The 17,073-nt window shown below is 35.5% G+C and overlaps 1 protein-coding gene across 1 annotated transcript; it reads right to left on the reverse strand.

Moving 5' to 3' along the window:
• Positions 1 to 340: 340 nt before the first annotated feature.
• On the reverse strand, positions 341 to 15,093 carry LOC127617224 (ER membrane protein complex subunit 5). Its single transcript, XM_052089159.1, has 4 exons — positions 14,963 to 15,093; positions 2,256 to 2,308; positions 2,045 to 2,148; positions 341 to 1,150 (listed from the first exon to the last, which is right to left on the reverse strand). The coding sequence occupies exons 1-4, from the start codon at positions 15,039 to 15,041 to the stop codon at positions 997 to 999; spliced, it is 390 nt and encodes a 129-aa protein (XP_051945119.1). The 5' UTR covers positions 15,042 to 15,093; the 3' UTR covers positions 341 to 996.
• Positions 15,094 to 17,073: the final 1,980 nt, after the last annotated feature.

Below are 17,073 nucleotides of genomic sequence, written 5' to 3' on the forward strand. Positions count from 1 at the left end.
AGACTGTTTCAACTTCCCATTCTCTACTTACCATACATGGATAACAATAGGTAACCAAGTTGATGTCTCTCACCCAAATAAAGTTCCAATGAAAACATTAAAAGTTTATAGCATGGCATGAGACTTCCTAGTCATTTAGAAGGTCTTGTAAAGAACGTTAAATGAACATGATTAATCTTATATCTTCATGATATTCTCTGACAGAGAGAACACTCCAGTTTCAAAAACAATGGATACATCCTGCTTTTAGAATAAAGGGGCAAAAATGAGTGGATAACCTAGTTACAAATTCCTCAATACAATTTAAAAATTTATTAAGGTAAAAATAAGAAGTTGAGTCTCAACATGAAATAAAACAGAAAACATTGCCCCCCCTCAAAGAACAAATGTACCATTAATTCCAACTGAGCGTTCACATTATTAGAATTGCTATTAATCTACTTCATCTATCTTTCCCATGTTCAGATGTTTTAATAATTTGAATTAGTTTCAAGATTATTTGCATAACACGCTCAATTTTGCAGTTGAGCAGTCAGGTACTGGTTCTGTACACAAATACAATGTATGGTCCATAGTATTAACCTTATTTTGCAAGGGTGCAGGGAAGAACCTCTTGCAGTTAGGGTCAGCTGCGCAGCCAAAATTAAGGCAAAAACCATCATTGTACATGATAGGATTTGTGCCTTTTGTTCAACAGAAGGATGAAACCCCTTTCTGTGAGCCCATTGGAGGGCTACAGGTGTAACCTACTGACTTAAGACTCCAAAGCAATAACAAGTATTTACAAACATATCAGCTGGAAAAGGGGTTGGCACAGTCCATTGACATAATAGTAACCACAAGAAATGTATGTTTGTACAGCATATTCACATATACATAAAGACAGGAAAATATGCTTATTTTCCCTTTCCAACTGAGGAGATAACAAATAAATCAAAAGAAAAAAACAAAACAATAACAAAGCAAACAGGCAAGGCAGCCCACTGAAGTCCAGTCTCAGTGAAAATTTTCCAGCTTGCGTAACCGCAGGGGATTGGAGTGCAAGGCCTGGGCACTCGGAGTGGCTTCTTCCTCTGGAGCACGGAAGAGTACACTTCCTCGATGATTGAACAAGTACAAAGATGGGTGATTTCTCAATGTGTCAAATGTCCTGGTTGACACAAAAAAAGAAGAGACATGCTAAATTCTGACAATCAAACTCCATGAGGACTAAATGGCAAACATCTTCAGTAGCAATGTATGGAACATATGGAAATTAAACATTGTTGCTGGGTCACTTGTAATAGTGACGAGCTATCAAGAGAGCAAACGCGTAGTGTTAATTCTTTATTTTTAAATATATCTCGAGAAGTTGAGGTTGAGGTTGTTCACCCAAAAATTCAAATTCTCTCATCATTTACTCACCCTCATCCATTCCAGACATGCATGACTTTCTTTTGCAAAACACAATTTACTATTTTTAGAAGAATATTTCAGCTCTGTAGGTCCATACAATGCAAGTAAATAGTGATCAGAACTTTGCTCCAGAAATCATGTATAAAATCACCAAGGACACCAACATTTGCTCCAAGGTAAATTAAAGCTAATATCTTACGTTAATAAATTTAAGTATTGATTCAGGTCTCAGTAAAGGCAATAGTAAAAAAAGAATTCACAGCATCACAGTGAACATGTTATGAGACGTCATGAGGAGTTCTGTTCACTAACACAAATGTTATCTGGTGTGTAATTGCCATCAAATGACACTTTTCAATTTTCAAGTGACTGTGATAATCTTTTGCCTCTCAAATTTTTTATTCAGTCTCCACAGTTTTATATCAAATTATAGTGTAATTTACATCAGATAAATATGCTTTACAATGTCACTCTCCATTCCAGCCCACATAAGAATATTGTTAATTCCGTTTATGAGAATATTTAGCCAAAAACCGCGCCATTCATGGCAATCTCCCATTGATTCCTATGAGGAGTTCTGCAAAGCTTGTCAGAGCGAGCAATGGTAGCGGAGCTTAGTGAAGTGTCAATTACATCTGCATGTTCTTACTTGTTTTTGAGCTCTGAGGAAGCATCCATGTCTTTGAACTCGCCTGAGATGTGCACTATTCCATAACACGTGACCACAAATGACAACAATGTCTGTAACACTATCTGAAAACACAAGACAAGAAAAGCTGTATTAAGACAAATAATATATAAATACACATTATTGTTATTGATTCAATATAATCAGTCAATTGCATTGAAATGCAACTTACATCTATAGGTAATGTTTCATTTTCTTTTTCTGTCAGTCTCATGTACGATCGGTCTGAAAGAGAAAGAAAACATGGTTAATTTTATGCTTTTAAACCTTAAACGCAATACTCTGGGGTCAGATTCACGATGAAGCTATAGCTCTGTTTCAATTACGATATAAACTGATTGGCGTCCTCCACAGTCCCGCTTGAGTGGTCATGCAATGAAGATTTCCTGTGTAATTAAACCAGTCATTATATTAAAATAGTGGTAGGCTTGACACAATAGTGGTATTTTTGACAACTGTAGCTATTTTCATATTTCATAACACAAACTTTGTTATGCACAATACAGTAAGATGATTGACTTGGTGTGTTCTCAGTGTTATTTATAATTTGTTAACCATTTAAGTTCTCTTGCATTGTTGTCGCCAGGATATCCATGGCTCCAGCAGGAAAGGCACAGCCCACTTCCAGAAAGGAGTAAAGGGGAGCAGCAGCTCCTTTGCATTTAAAGCTACATACACTAAAACAGCCCGTTTGGAACGGGGCTACAAAACAGGCGAATAAACGATCTGAGGTATTTTGAGCTGAAACTTCACAGACATATTCTGGGGACACCTGAGACTTATATTAAATCACGTAAAAAGGGGCATAATATGTCCCCTTTAAGACAAATAATAAGAAGTTCATAAGAATGTTCCTAAGTGCAATTCTTGAAAAATTCTTAAGTTCTCAAATATCTTAATTTTTTCTTAAGAATAAAAACAGGCTTTGACATTGTCTGATCAGCCTGCTTGTGGGGTTGCCTTGTCTAATAGCATACAACAAATTCAATATGTGAATAAATGTATCCATTACCTATCTTTTTTTTATTTTTAATGTAGCAAGCACCTTGCGATATTTTTATTTTTTTAAGTAAAGGGTGTGAGATGTGTTAGATTAACGACATTAACCGTCATAGGAGAACTTCTTTGCAGCTAACAATTTGATACATTTTAATTTGGCATGGAGAAAAAGAACAAAAACTGCATTAGACAAAATGTTCTTGAGGAAATTACAGCAAGGAAAAAGTTCTCCTTGGGAAGCTTGATAATTATAACACGTCAGAAAATAAGAGGTGTGTAAATGAGAAAGGGTGGGGGAGGCGGTCTTCGCTGTGCCCAACTCTGATAGGGATGTGGCTGGGCGGTGAAAAAGAAAGTCTCAGTTATCTAATGTTGTAATTATAATGTTTCTATGAACTCTAAAGATCGTGGAGAGAGAGAGTGCTATATGCAGCACATCAGTTTGAATTAGAATGATTGGTCATCACATTAAGAAGCTTCAAAACAACATTTATAGTTTGAATTTGGTGATAATTAACATGGTTAGAAAGCTGAAAATATAAATATAATTAAAAAAAAAAAACATTTCAAAGAACCCAGTAAATTAATTAAACACACCTTTAAGAATTTAAGACAACTGTGAAGTTATCCTTACTTTAAGATGTTATTTACTATGATTTTTAATAAACAAATTTAGAGATTTTTTTCTTAAGAACAATCTTGAGAAAAAAAGATAAGAACTTATGAGGTTTTTTCGGGAATACAATATTAATTACTTTTTTCTTAAGTAAAATGGTAATTAAGAAGAACTTAAGAATGTTTTGTGAATCTGGCCCCTGGTCTTTAGTGACACAAGACATTATTCCACCACCTGTACTTCATAAATTTTTTGGAGTTGTGCCCACAACTCTTTAGTATTCCTCAACCATTCTCTTCTGAGATGTGTAAAATAAATAAATGCCAAAATTGCAAAAAAAAAGGTGTATATGGTCATTGGAGACGCTAGGTATGTAGTAGTGTTGATTTGTTTTGTTTTTTGCACTTCTTTAAATAATATTTTAATGATTATTTCATATCCATATGTTTACTATCACATATTTCTTTGTGTATTACAAGACAAATTCGTACTATATTCATACAAATCACAATTATATCATGTCGATTTTATGTACAACAATGGTGAATTATCAGTATCCCCTATGCGAGTACACACATATTATACATGCTATTTGTAACGCTGACGTTTCAGTAATTGACTTTAGATTTGACATTGCTTTTTGATGAATAAGCGACATGGAAGTAAACTATAGCAAGTGTAACACATGAACAGTATTATTTGGCTCTAGTCATTTGTGCATAATAATTAAATTATGTAAGTTGTGCATCTATTTAGACTCAAAAAGTGCCTGAGATAATACATACAATTTTGTGAGAAAGTATTTGCCCCCATCCTTATTTCTTCTGTTTTTGTGTATATCTCATACTATATAGTTATAAAAATTCAAACAAAATCTAACTTAAAACAAAGGCAACCTGAGTAAACACAAAATACAGTTTTTAAATGATAAAGCTATTTACTGAAGCAAATCCAATATCCAATATAGTGTTGTCAAAAATACCGGTACCAAGTCGGTACTCAAACAAAAAATTATTTACGATACCAGAATTTCTGAAGGTACCGGGGTACCGAGTACTGGGTCTACCCGGTACCCATGCTGAGCGGGAACTTTCGAATGCTCACAACAAGCAAAAGATTGCGGCAAGCAAATTAACTGCTGCTCAGTCTCAACTGAATCATGTCGAAATGAAAAGTGGAAAAAGCCAGGTAATTTGAGGCTGATGAAAAGGGCTGATTTTTTTACAAAAAAACCTATTTGTAAACGCTGCTTTCGCAATTTTCTGACGAAAGGAGGGAACACATCAAACTTAAAGCACATGAAAGACAGACACCCGGATTTATTCAAGCAAATAAAGCAGGCGAGTTTAAACTTTCAGTTTATTTTATGTATTTCCCAAAGTATTAGGGAATGATTAAAAAAAAAGTACATTCAGAACCATGTACCGGCGGAGCTCTTTAAAGGAAACATCCCGACATTAAATCTTAAATGCAGTCAAATGTATTGCATAATTGTTTTATTAAAGTTCAAATAATACAGAAACAGATCATGTTAATAACTATAAACACAGAAAATGTCATTTCTCTGTGTGGTCGGTGCCTCTTCTATGAGTTGCGCTAATGTCCCGATCTAAGGGGGAGAGATTGAAACTGCTCCCGGCTGAGAGAGACTCTGCCTCGGGGAACTCATCCCTCGCGCGCACACTTAATGCAGCTAGATTAGAACGCGATTGCTCGTGACTTTAATCGTAATATGATATATCTAAATATATGTCCATATGCATTTCTTATCATGAAGAAAAATTGCAGCTTTATTAATAAGAGAGCACTTTGCACATTAGTTTGGAAATTGTTTTTTATTAATTCTACTGTATGCTTGTTTATTTAGGTTTTGTTTTTTAGTACTTGGTAAAAACAAATTAAAAGTTGCAAAAGTTGAAGCAAATCTTATATAAGTGTTCAAAAATACTTTAAGCATACATTGTTCAGTTTTGTTATAATTAAAAAATTATATATTTAAATTAAAGTGTTGCTCAATGGCATATTTTTGTTCTTAGTTCTGCTGCTAATGTTTTGTAGACTTTGTTATTAAAGGAGTGTTGTTCAGAAACCTGTTTTTGTGTTTTGCGTTGGTACCGAAAATAGTATCGAGTACCGTGAAATTTCACTGGTATTGGTACTGACTACTGAAATTTTGGTACCGTGACAACACTAATCCAATACCAACTTGGCCTGCATGGTAAAGTATTTGCCCCTTAGTTACTAAATCCCCAAATCTATGAAAATGCATTCATAATGGGGTTCAGCTGAACTAAACACATTTAATGCCGATTAATGCCAATCAAATCAACACCTATATAGAACTTTTTCCACAGCATGAAGGTGGCTAAAAGGTCTCACCCAGTAGCACACTATGCCAAGGTCAAAAGAAATTCCAGAAATGATTAGGAAAAAGGTGATTGAAATACATAATTCTGGGAAGGGTTACAAAGCTATTTCAAAAGCTCTGGGACTCCAAAGAACCACAGCGAGAGCCATTATCTCCGGACTTAAAGCATCAACAACGAAAAGGTAAGTATACAGTACACGTTGTCATATCATTATAAAGTAATTAATTTGTTGACTAGATGCTACATTAGTAGAGAACAGCAGTATTTCTGCTGACAAGCCTGAAGGAACGCTAACTTTAAAGTTAACCTCAAGTGGTTAGAACAATGTGAAAAATATACACGCAAGTCCTACCCAAATGTTTAAATGTCATGATTGTTACCATTTATTTGCATTAGTTTATAACCAGCTGGCCACGTTTATGCATTCGTTAGCCACCAAATAGTGACAATAATTAATATAGCTGAGAGAAACTTATGAAGTCAGAAACTTCAATGATAATTAAAACAGAATCCTCACTGTAATACGATGACTTCAGATATCAGATCGATCACATTCTTGTGCTAAAAAAGGCTAGACATGGTAAAACAAATACAATTTAACAGAAAGCAGGTGTCTCAATATGCTTTTAAAATTATTTTTAAAAAACAGCGCTCCTGCATTATATGCTGAATAAAGCGTTCGGTGTGGACAATCCCTTACAGCTGGTGGAGGTCTTTGCCCTTTGCATCTTGCTCTCTTATAAGCATTTCTCAGATTAAGCAATGAGTTGTTTAAATGCTTTGTCAGGAAAGATGTTCAACTTTAAATGTGTCCCGAGATCGGTTCCAGTCTGCTGTGTTCTGTCTGATTGAACAGCCCCTGGCCTGGGCTCATAGTTTGAGCCGCTTCACCACCGAGTTCAGCCAAATACCACTGCTATCTGTTAATATTGCTACTCTAGTACAACTGTACTGAATAAAAAAAACAACGTGTTATTTTGCTGTTCAGTCTGGAGTAGTAGGAATCAGTTGCAAGTGAACACCACGTGACCTGTCTATTGAAGCACCCCTCTCCTCCTCATTTTACTTTTGACTTAACATTTGAGAATATGGAAAGACTAAAACGTTATTAATTTTATGCACATTATTGAAAATGAAATGCTCTTTTTTTTTTTAACAGCCAGGATAGGAATGTTCTATGCCATAATATAATGGTGCTGAATGGTTTAGGTATTTATTGCATCATCTTGTGGACTTAAGAAACAACATCAATTTAAAAATCAGTTGACTTTAAAATTTGAATATTAGTTCATATATATATTAATATTTATTTCAATTTAAAAAAGTACAATACATTTTCATGATTCAGTAAGTACTGTTTATTTTTGTAATAAAGTTCAGAACTAATTTACTTTGAGTAATTTTCACTATAAATTTTAAAAACTATCCGTTGATTATCAGTTATCGGCAGGTACTACCCAACCTGGTTATAGGTATTGGGAAATCCACTATCGGTCGACCTCTAGTTTGGTTGCAGGTGCTGCTGCTTAAGGTGTCACAACCAGCTATTAGGTTTAAGGAGGTAGTTAGATTTTCACATAGGTGATATAGTTGTTGGATAACTTTTTTTGCTTCAAGTAAAAACAAACATATAAATAAAAAATATATATAATTATAATATATATATATATATATATATATATATATATATATACACACATATACACACACACATATTTTTATTATTTATTTATTTGAAAAATGTACTTTGCGTTTACTCAGGTTGCCTTAGTTTTATGTTGTATCTCGTTTGAAGATCTAAAGCAATTTAATATGACATAATATACACAGAAAAAGAAGAAATCAGGAAGGGGGCAACTACCTTTTTACAGCACTGTATGTGTAGCTCAATGTATGTTTGACAGCCAGTTGCGTCTAATGAAATCTCAGTGTGAAAGTTCATCTCATCTCTATGATATATGAAAAATAAAACATCAAAATATGGATATATTCTATTCTGTTATTTTCTCATTTTAATTTTTACACTCTCTCTGCATTTTCTAGATCCATTTGTGATAGATATACGTGTCGGGTCTCTAAAGCCCTAATAATGTAATAATATTTTGGTGAAATAACCATGCATTTAATTGGGGCATTAGAGAGGCATTAAACCATCCCCTCTAAACAAAATTGTCCTGGGTTAAAATAGATTTTCTTTTAGCAGCACTATAACAGAAATAACAAATAGCATCCTTGCACATTAAAAGTCTTTACATATACTTGGTGTGTCACATAAACTACAACACATAGAGACTGTATCACCTAAATATCTCATAGAGACTGTATCACCTAAATATCTCATAGAGACTGTGTCTGTTCCACGAACTACGAAACACAATACCCTCAATAAATAATTTAGAAAAAATTTGATTACGGTCAAACTTGAACAAATTAAAAGTACACATCATATAAAAATAGGGCTACTAAACATTAGATCTCTTTCTACCAAAGCACTAATTGTCAATGAAATGATTACAGATCATATAGATTGGATGCGCTCTGTTTGACTGAAACCTGGCTTAAACCGGATGATTATATTAGTTTAAATGAATCTACTCCCCCAGGTTATTGTTATAAACATGAGCCTCGTCTGAAGGGTCGAGGAGGTGGTGTTACTACAATTTACAGTGAAGTTTTTGGTGTTACTCAGAGGACAGGATATAAATGTAAGTCTTTTGAACTAATAATGCTTAATGTGACACCGTCAAATATAAATAAAAAATCTCTGTCGTCCTTTACCCTTGCTAAAGTGTATAGATCACCCGGGCCTTATTCAGATTTCCTTAGTGAATTTGCAAATTTTTTATCAGATCTTGTAGTTACTGTAGATAGAGCCTTAATTGTTGGTGACTTCAACATTCACATATCCACGGTTGTCAAACTGGGGTACGCGTACCCCCAGGCGTACGTGGACTGATTTCAGGGGGTATGCGAAAAAAGATCGTTTTTTATTTAAGGGGCTACCGGAGGAGTTTTGAGATCTGTAGTCAAAAAAGACTTGACCCTCCCTTCGCCAGCAATAATGTTTTCTATAACCCTCCAAAATGATTGTGAAAAAAGGCATGACCCTCCCCGATAATTTATTGATTTCTTCTGTACTGGTTTGCGCTTGGCAAAGATGTTCAGATAGCCATTGTTTTTTTTACAACCAAACGACTAAACTCCTGCTTTCTCATCTTACTAGGGCTGTAACGATAGACCAAACCTACAATTCGGTTCATATCATGATTTTTGATTTTAGATTTGAAAAAAATCATGTTTTCGGTGCTGATGCAGTGGTGACGCGTTCATGTAACATGCAAGGGTGGCGCTGCCAATAAAGTATCTAAAAGCTGCCACAAAGAACCGGCAAAATTAATGATTATGAATATGTCAAATATAGCAAGGAGACATTTTAATTGTTTATTAATAAACAAGTGTTTGTCAGTGTCGACTGCAAAGATGAAGTTGGCGATGTTGACTCGCGATCTTCAGTAGGCCTATAGTGAACGCGCCAGAGAGAAATGCACATTTCATACGGATTACACAAGCAGAGAGTCTGATTTCTTTCGTTTTGAAGTGTTCTGTTAAAAAGTAGACATTTCAAGTTTTCTATATATTTCTCAGGCCTGTGAGGCAAGTACCTTATACGCTGTGTTTCGGTTCATTTATTAGACGAGAGTCCAGTTCACGCGCCGGCGCCTCCGTGTCATGATGATCTATTTTCTTCTATATTTACTTCTTATTTATTAAATCCAGGCAATTGGTTGATGAAACATTGATTAAAATTAAGATACAATTAATAAAAAACGAAATTCACTTTAAAGAAAGTTTTAAAGTCACTTTCAGAGCGGTCATGTCCAGTAACGGAGAACTGTCACGTCCAGTAACATTGTTTTTTCCTCATAAATGCGAACACGTAAAATTTAATAAAAATAATATTTTAAGTTCTGTGGAGGCCGACCCTCATCCGGTGGGTAGTATTAGCTACTTTTGTTTTGCGCAGTGTAGTTCATAGAATTACTAAAACATATTTTGCCACCTAAAAGTTAAAGATTTTTTGTGTCACGTCACATGTGTATTTCCCTCGTATTAAATATAAAACGTGTAGACTGATATTTTTCTAATGTCTGGAGCTTTATTAAGGAGTATGTATATATAAACAGACGTTTCAGTATTAAATGCATTTTCTGAGAATTTATATTTCAAGTTTTGACTGCAAATGTCACGTCCATAACGCTGGAATTGCCCAATTTTAAAGAATTTATTCTCAACTAGTTTTTTGGCGTAGGTCTACGTATTTTATTATATTAACTTCTACTAATAGTATTTAATTTAAGACCAAGTATAGGTACAGACTGTTTGTGGAAAATGATCTAAGACTGAAACTGTCCCCAATTCGGCCTAACATCGCTGCATTATGTAAGAACATCCAGGCACTTCCCTCACATTGATTAAACTGGTGATGTGGATGGAGAGGTGGTAGGCCTATTCTGTGTGGTTTAATACAATTTAGTTTACTGTTTACTATTTAGCTTACTATTGTTAATGTGTTCTCTTTTTTATTATTATTTTACAACAGAGAAGTTACGAAAATATACAATGTTATCATATGTGAAAAGCAATACTTATCAGTATGTGAAAAGTTAACAAAATCTTTAATGAGATGTTGGCTATGTGTTGTAGGCCTATTGTGTGTGAGATTGGGTGCATATCTGTTTAAAATCATTATATTCAGCACATTTGTATCATATGTTGACTTTTGATGAGATTTGTATCATATTTTTATGATTCTATTCACTATTCTCGACAAAATTGATCAAAATAAATATTATTAAATAAAAAAACCCTTGTTGTTCACAATTGGTGGACTCCGGAAGATCTATAATGTCTCAGGGGGTACATGCCTGTTACAAGTTTGGGAACCACTGACATAGATAATGAAAATGATACATTGGGATTAGCATTTATCGATATTCTCAACTCTCTTGGAGTCAGACAAAATGTAACAGGACCAACTCATCGCCATAATCATACGCTAGATTTAATTCTTTCATATGGAGTTGATGTTGATAATATAGAAATTCTGCAGCAGAGTGATGACATCTCGGATCATTACCTCGTCTCTTGCATGCTGCAATCAGCTAATGTTACTCAATCTACACCACGCTATCGTTCAGGTAGAACTATTCTTTCGACCACTAATGATAGCTTCACTAACACTCTTCCAGATCTATCTCATACTCAATAAACCCCAAAGCCCAGAAGCACTTGATGAAATAACAAAAAAGTTAAATACAGTCTTCTCTAGCACCCTTGATGTTGTCGCCCCACTTCGATTAAAGAAAATTAAAGAAATAAGCCTTGCACCATGGTACAATGATCACACTCATGCTCTCAAGAGAGCAGCTCGGAAAATGGAGTGCATGTGGAAAAATACAAAATTAGAAATATTTTGTGGTGCATGGAAGGATAGTGTCTGTAGATACTGACAGGCACTAAAAGCTGCCAGGTCAGCATATTTTAGTACACTCATAGAAAATAACCACAACAATCCTAGATGTTTATTCAGTACTGTGGCTAAATTGGTTAGGAATAAAGCCTCAACCGAACCAGATATTACGTCACAGCTCAAGAGTAATGACTTCATGAATTTCTTTACAGATAAAATTGAAATAATCAGAAATAAAATTGGAATTATGCAATCATCTGTCATAGCACCTCAGAAAACAGTGTCGAATAATTTCCCTCATGTGCAACTTCAATCCTTCGCTATCATAGGTCATGAAGAGCTAACAAAACTTATCGAAACATCAAAAGCCACAACTTGTTTGTTAGATCCTATACCAACTAAGCTCTTAAAAGAGGTATCTCCTGTAATATCAGAACCCTCTTCTTAATATCATTAACTCCTCGCTATGCTTAGGACATGTCCCAAGAAACTTTAAAATGGCAATTATCAAACCGCTAATTAAGAAGCCACAACTTGATCCTGGAGAACTTGCTAATTATAGACTGATTTCAAATCTCCCGTTTATGTCAAAAATACTAGAAAAGGTAGTATCCTCCCAAATATGTTCATTTCTACAGAGAAATAGTATATATGAAGAATTTCAATCAGGATTTAGGCCTCATCACTGTACAGAGACTGCACTTATCAGAGTTACAAATTACTTGCTCCTATCATCTGATCGCGGCTGCATTTCTCTTCTAGTGCTTTTAGATCTTAGTGCTGCATTCGACACAATAGATCACAACATTCTCTTGAATAGGCTGGAGAATTATGTTGGAATTTGTGGAATGGCATTAGCATGGTTTAGGTCATATTTAGCAGACCGCTACCACTTTGCCTATGTAAATGAGGAATTGTCAAACCAAACAAAAGTAAAATATGGAGTGCCACAGGGATCAGTTTTAGGGCCTCTGCTTTTCTCCATGTATATGCTTCACCTGGGAGATATTATCAGGAATCGTGGAATAAGTTTCCACTGCTACGCTGACGATACACAACTTTATATTTCTTCAAAACCTGATGAGATTTCACAATTCTCAAAATTAGCAGAGTGTATCAATGAAATAATAGATTGGATGGCCAGAAATTTCCTTCTACTCAATTCTGACAAAACAGAGGTTCTAATTATTGGACCAAAAAAAAAAAAAAAGCCACTAAAATATAATTTGACTCTAGATGGATGTTCTGTTACATCATCTTCAACAGCGAAGACCTTAGGTGTTATATTTGATACCAATCTGTCCTTTGAAAATCAAATTACAAATGTTTGTAGAACAGCATTCTTCCACCTAAGAAATATTGCTAAATTAAGGCATATGCTCTCGGTTGCTGATGCTGAAAAACTAATTAATGCGTTCATGACCTCAAGACTAGATTATTGTAATGCATTACTGGGAGGATGTCCAGCAAGATCAATAAATAAACTTCAGTTGGTTCAAAATGCAGCAGCCAGAGTGCTGACGAGAACCAAGAATTATGATCATATTTAGCCCCATTTCATCATCGTTACACTGGCTACCTGTTAAATTCTGTATTGATTTTAAAATTCTGTTAACTACGTACAAAGCTTTGAATGGTCTAGCTCCACAGTACTTAAGTGATCTTCTACCAAGCTATATTCCAACACGTTCATTAAGATCGCAAAATTCTGGCCTATTAATAGTTCCTAGAATATCAAAATCCACTAAAGGAGGAAGATCATTTTCATATTTGGCTCCAAAACTATGGAATAGTCTCCAAAACACTGTTCGAGATGCAGACACACTCTCTCAGTCTAAGTCTAGACTAAAGACTCATCTATTTAGCCAGGCATACACCTAATTTATCCTCCAACCCACAATTAGGCTGCTTTAATTGGGTCTGCAGGAACCAGAAACATTGAGCATGATCTCTAACTCTGCAATAAATTAAATGTCATCTACGCTTACATCTTTTTATTTGTTTCCCTGTCTCAACCTCGGGACTCCTATCCTGAGGTCACCAGAACCGGCTGGATCCAGCACCATTTCTGCTTCATGTTGGACTCCACTGCTACATGTCGCAGAATGATGACTAAATGCAGCCGGTGCCAGCCAAACATCACTTCAATCTATTATGACGGACTTCAGAGGATGAAATGTTTCCAACTCCAACCTGCATCACCTCGGTCTATTTATGGACTACGATCTTGAAATGAAATGCTTAGACTAACTATTGCCAACAAAAGCCTTCATCAGCCAATTATCAAGGACAATTGCATCTATGTGAACTTCTGCAATTAATCTAGATGGACTTCAAAGACTTTGGTTATTAATCTTACAGTTCAAACATAATCGATGTTTAATCGCTGACCCTTAACACTTAGTTTAATAATTTTAAACCATGATGTTACCTATACATAATCAATATTTACATTACATTCATAATGTTAGCCAGAGGGGAACTGGCCCCCAAAGTGAGTCTGGTTTCTCCCAAGGTTATTTTTCTCCATTAATCTACATCTTATGGAGTTTTGTGTTCCTTGCCACAGTCACCTACAGCTTGCTCACTGGAGTTATTAATACAATTATCATTTAATTATTTTTAAACACTATTAAAAATAGTATTTTATCTAAATTACACAATGATGATTAATCGACTTTATAGACATTACAGTTTTATCGTCTGTTAATGCTGATATTCTGTAAAGCTGCTTTGAAACGATGTGTGTTATGAAAGGCGCTATACAAATAAAATTGACTTGACTTGTTTCCCGACAGTGTGTGCCGAGATTTTGTACAAGTTCCAAAAACTCAAGAAATACTGCACGTTATGGTGTAATAGCAGACAAATGAGTGACGAGGTGTCATCTTACGGCAGACAGCGATATATGATGGTGCCTCATATGAAAAGGAAAAAGAGCAATGATCAATTCTACATTTATTTAATGAACTTTCCGTCCCTTATTAGCTTAGCTAAAGATAGAAAGTGTTAATGTAACATTAATAAGGCTTTACAAAAACAATACGATAAAACTCGCATACACGCATGACACGATATTTAATCTACATTAATATTTCATAAGTGTCAGCCAGACTGTTATGGTCAGAGATGAAATGGTAGAAAACAATTTCATTCACTGTGTTCTATTGATTTAACGGCTGTGACCCAACATATAGTGAGTTGCCTACTTAGACTGCATTTCTGTGCTATAACGTGCCCCAAAGTGCTGTCTAGATAGGCAGCTCACCAGGCTTTTGAGACACAATCAATGCGTCGTCTAAACTGAAATGCACGTTGAACTCTGCAGAGACGCCGCACACATCGCCTGTATCGAAACAGCTACAGCTTTCCGAAAATCAACCCACCAGTCTATTAGCTCCCGTTTCTGGGTGAACAATACTTACGCTGTGCCGCTGAAAACGCTGCGTGTGCCAGGGCGAAAAGGCCTACACCGACAACACCTTTCCAAAAGGACGAGGCCATTTTTACTCGAGAGCAACTGACGAGGCGCGTGAAGCTCTCCACATTGAGCGCTTCGTCGTCATCACCACCGCCGCACTAATCCCACTTCCGGTTTCCCACTTCTACATTTTATTGCGAAATTAATTGTATTGTAAAGCCCCTAACTTTATATCTTACTGTATCATGTATTTACCCCTTTAATGTATGTGTGTGTGTGTGTGTGTGCATGTATATATGTATGTATATATATATTAGTTTTCTTGTCATTTCTAAGACAGTGTATTTTTGTTATTACTGTACTGTATCTTTCCTTTAAATTTTGTAAACTAGTTTTTCTAACTACTCTATTTTTTTAATGAGACCTAATCTTAATTAAAATCCTTCCAGTTTCCCACTGCTTATGAGCGAAGACAATAATCTAATATTGAAATTAAATAATTACATATAAAAATTACAATTAGATGGTGACATGTAAGTTTAAACTTTTTTTTTTTCCTGAAACAAAAAAGGAATCTTTATCACAGATGATATTTTTTTTCAGTCCATTCCTTCTAAGCCAGAACTTGCTACCCAACACAAAGATAAGAGTGGAAAATGTTAAATGAACAAAAATGAAGTCATGTAAATAAAGACAAAAATTGTCTTAAAATTGTGTTGCCTTGTTAACTGCAACTAATTTTGTTAGTGCTGATACATGATACTTCATCGTTTTAAACCGGGCACTTTTCTCTTTTTTCTCTCTTCCATAAAGTGACAAAGTATATAAAGTAATCTTAAATCATTTTAAAAATAAGTGATTAAACAAATATAAAAAATTACATTTTTGTAGTCACATGCACACATGCAAAAAAGGAATCTTTAAAGACTACATTTTTTTAGTCCATTCAATGTAGGAAATAAGAGTGGAAAAAGTTACTGAAGCAAAATAAAGTCTTAAAATCATGCAGCCTTGTTTACAGAGTGATTGAACATAATTTTCCCTTTATACAGTTATATGTCTGAACAAGTCTATCTCCATCCTCAAGTTTCAGCTTAAAACTCATTTATTTAATGAACATTCCATCCCTTATTAGCTTAGCTTACATACTAAAGATAGTGAGTGTTAATGTAACAATAAAAAGGCTTTACAAAAACACTATGATAAAACTTGCATATGAGTGACATAAGACAATCGAACACTGCAATCATTCGTGCGAGGTTTACGATTCCCACAGTGGATGAACTGTTGCAAAGATGAGGTTGAATGGATGAGATGTTTTTAGCAAACTAGACCTGAAATGGGGGTACCATCAGCTGGAATTGACCCCAGGGTCGAGACACATCACAACCTTTGCCATTCACAACAGCATATATAGGTTCAAAAGGCTGGTATTTGGAGTTTCTTCGGCAAGTGAGCAGTACCAGCACGAAATAGCTACTGTTCTAGCTGACATTGAAGGAGTAGAGAACATATCCGATGACATAATCATCCATGCACCTGATAAAGAGTCCCATGATAAAAGAATGCACGCAGCACTAAAGAGACTGGAAAGTGGCGGCTTGACTCTGAATGCAGAGAAGTGCCAGTTTAACATGGACAAATTGGTGTTTATGGGCATGCTGTTATCAGAGAAAGGCATAGGCCCAACGCAAGAAAGGGTGAGTGCAGTCGTGGAGGCAAGAGAGCCCGAGAGTGCTTCAGAGGTGAGAAGTTTTCTCGGTTTAGCCGGCTATAGTAGCCGTTTCATACCTCAGTTCGCAAGTATCTCAGAAACTTTGCGCAGACTGACAAAAAAGAACATCAAATTTCATTTTGGCACTGAGCAAAAGATATCTTTCAAAATTCTCAAAGATAAGTTGGCTGAAGCCACGACGGTGGCTTATTTTGACAAAGACTCACCAACGAAAGTCATTGCTGATGCTGGACCGAAGGGCATCGGAGCAGTACTAGTGCAGGACCAAAGAGGAGGAATGGTTCCTGTCTGCTATGTGAGCAGGAGCTTGACAGAGTGTGAACCGAGATATTCGCAAACAGAGCGTGAAGCACTTGCACTGGTGTGGGCATGTGAACTAC

Source organism: Xyrauchen texanus, chromosome 23 (genome assembly GCF_025860055.1).
Source record: "Xyrauchen texanus isolate HMW12.3.18 chromosome 23, RBS_HiC_50CHRs, whole genome shotgun sequence".
Lineage (NCBI taxonomy): Eukaryota > Metazoa > Chordata > Actinopteri > Cypriniformes > Catostomidae > Xyrauchen > Xyrauchen texanus.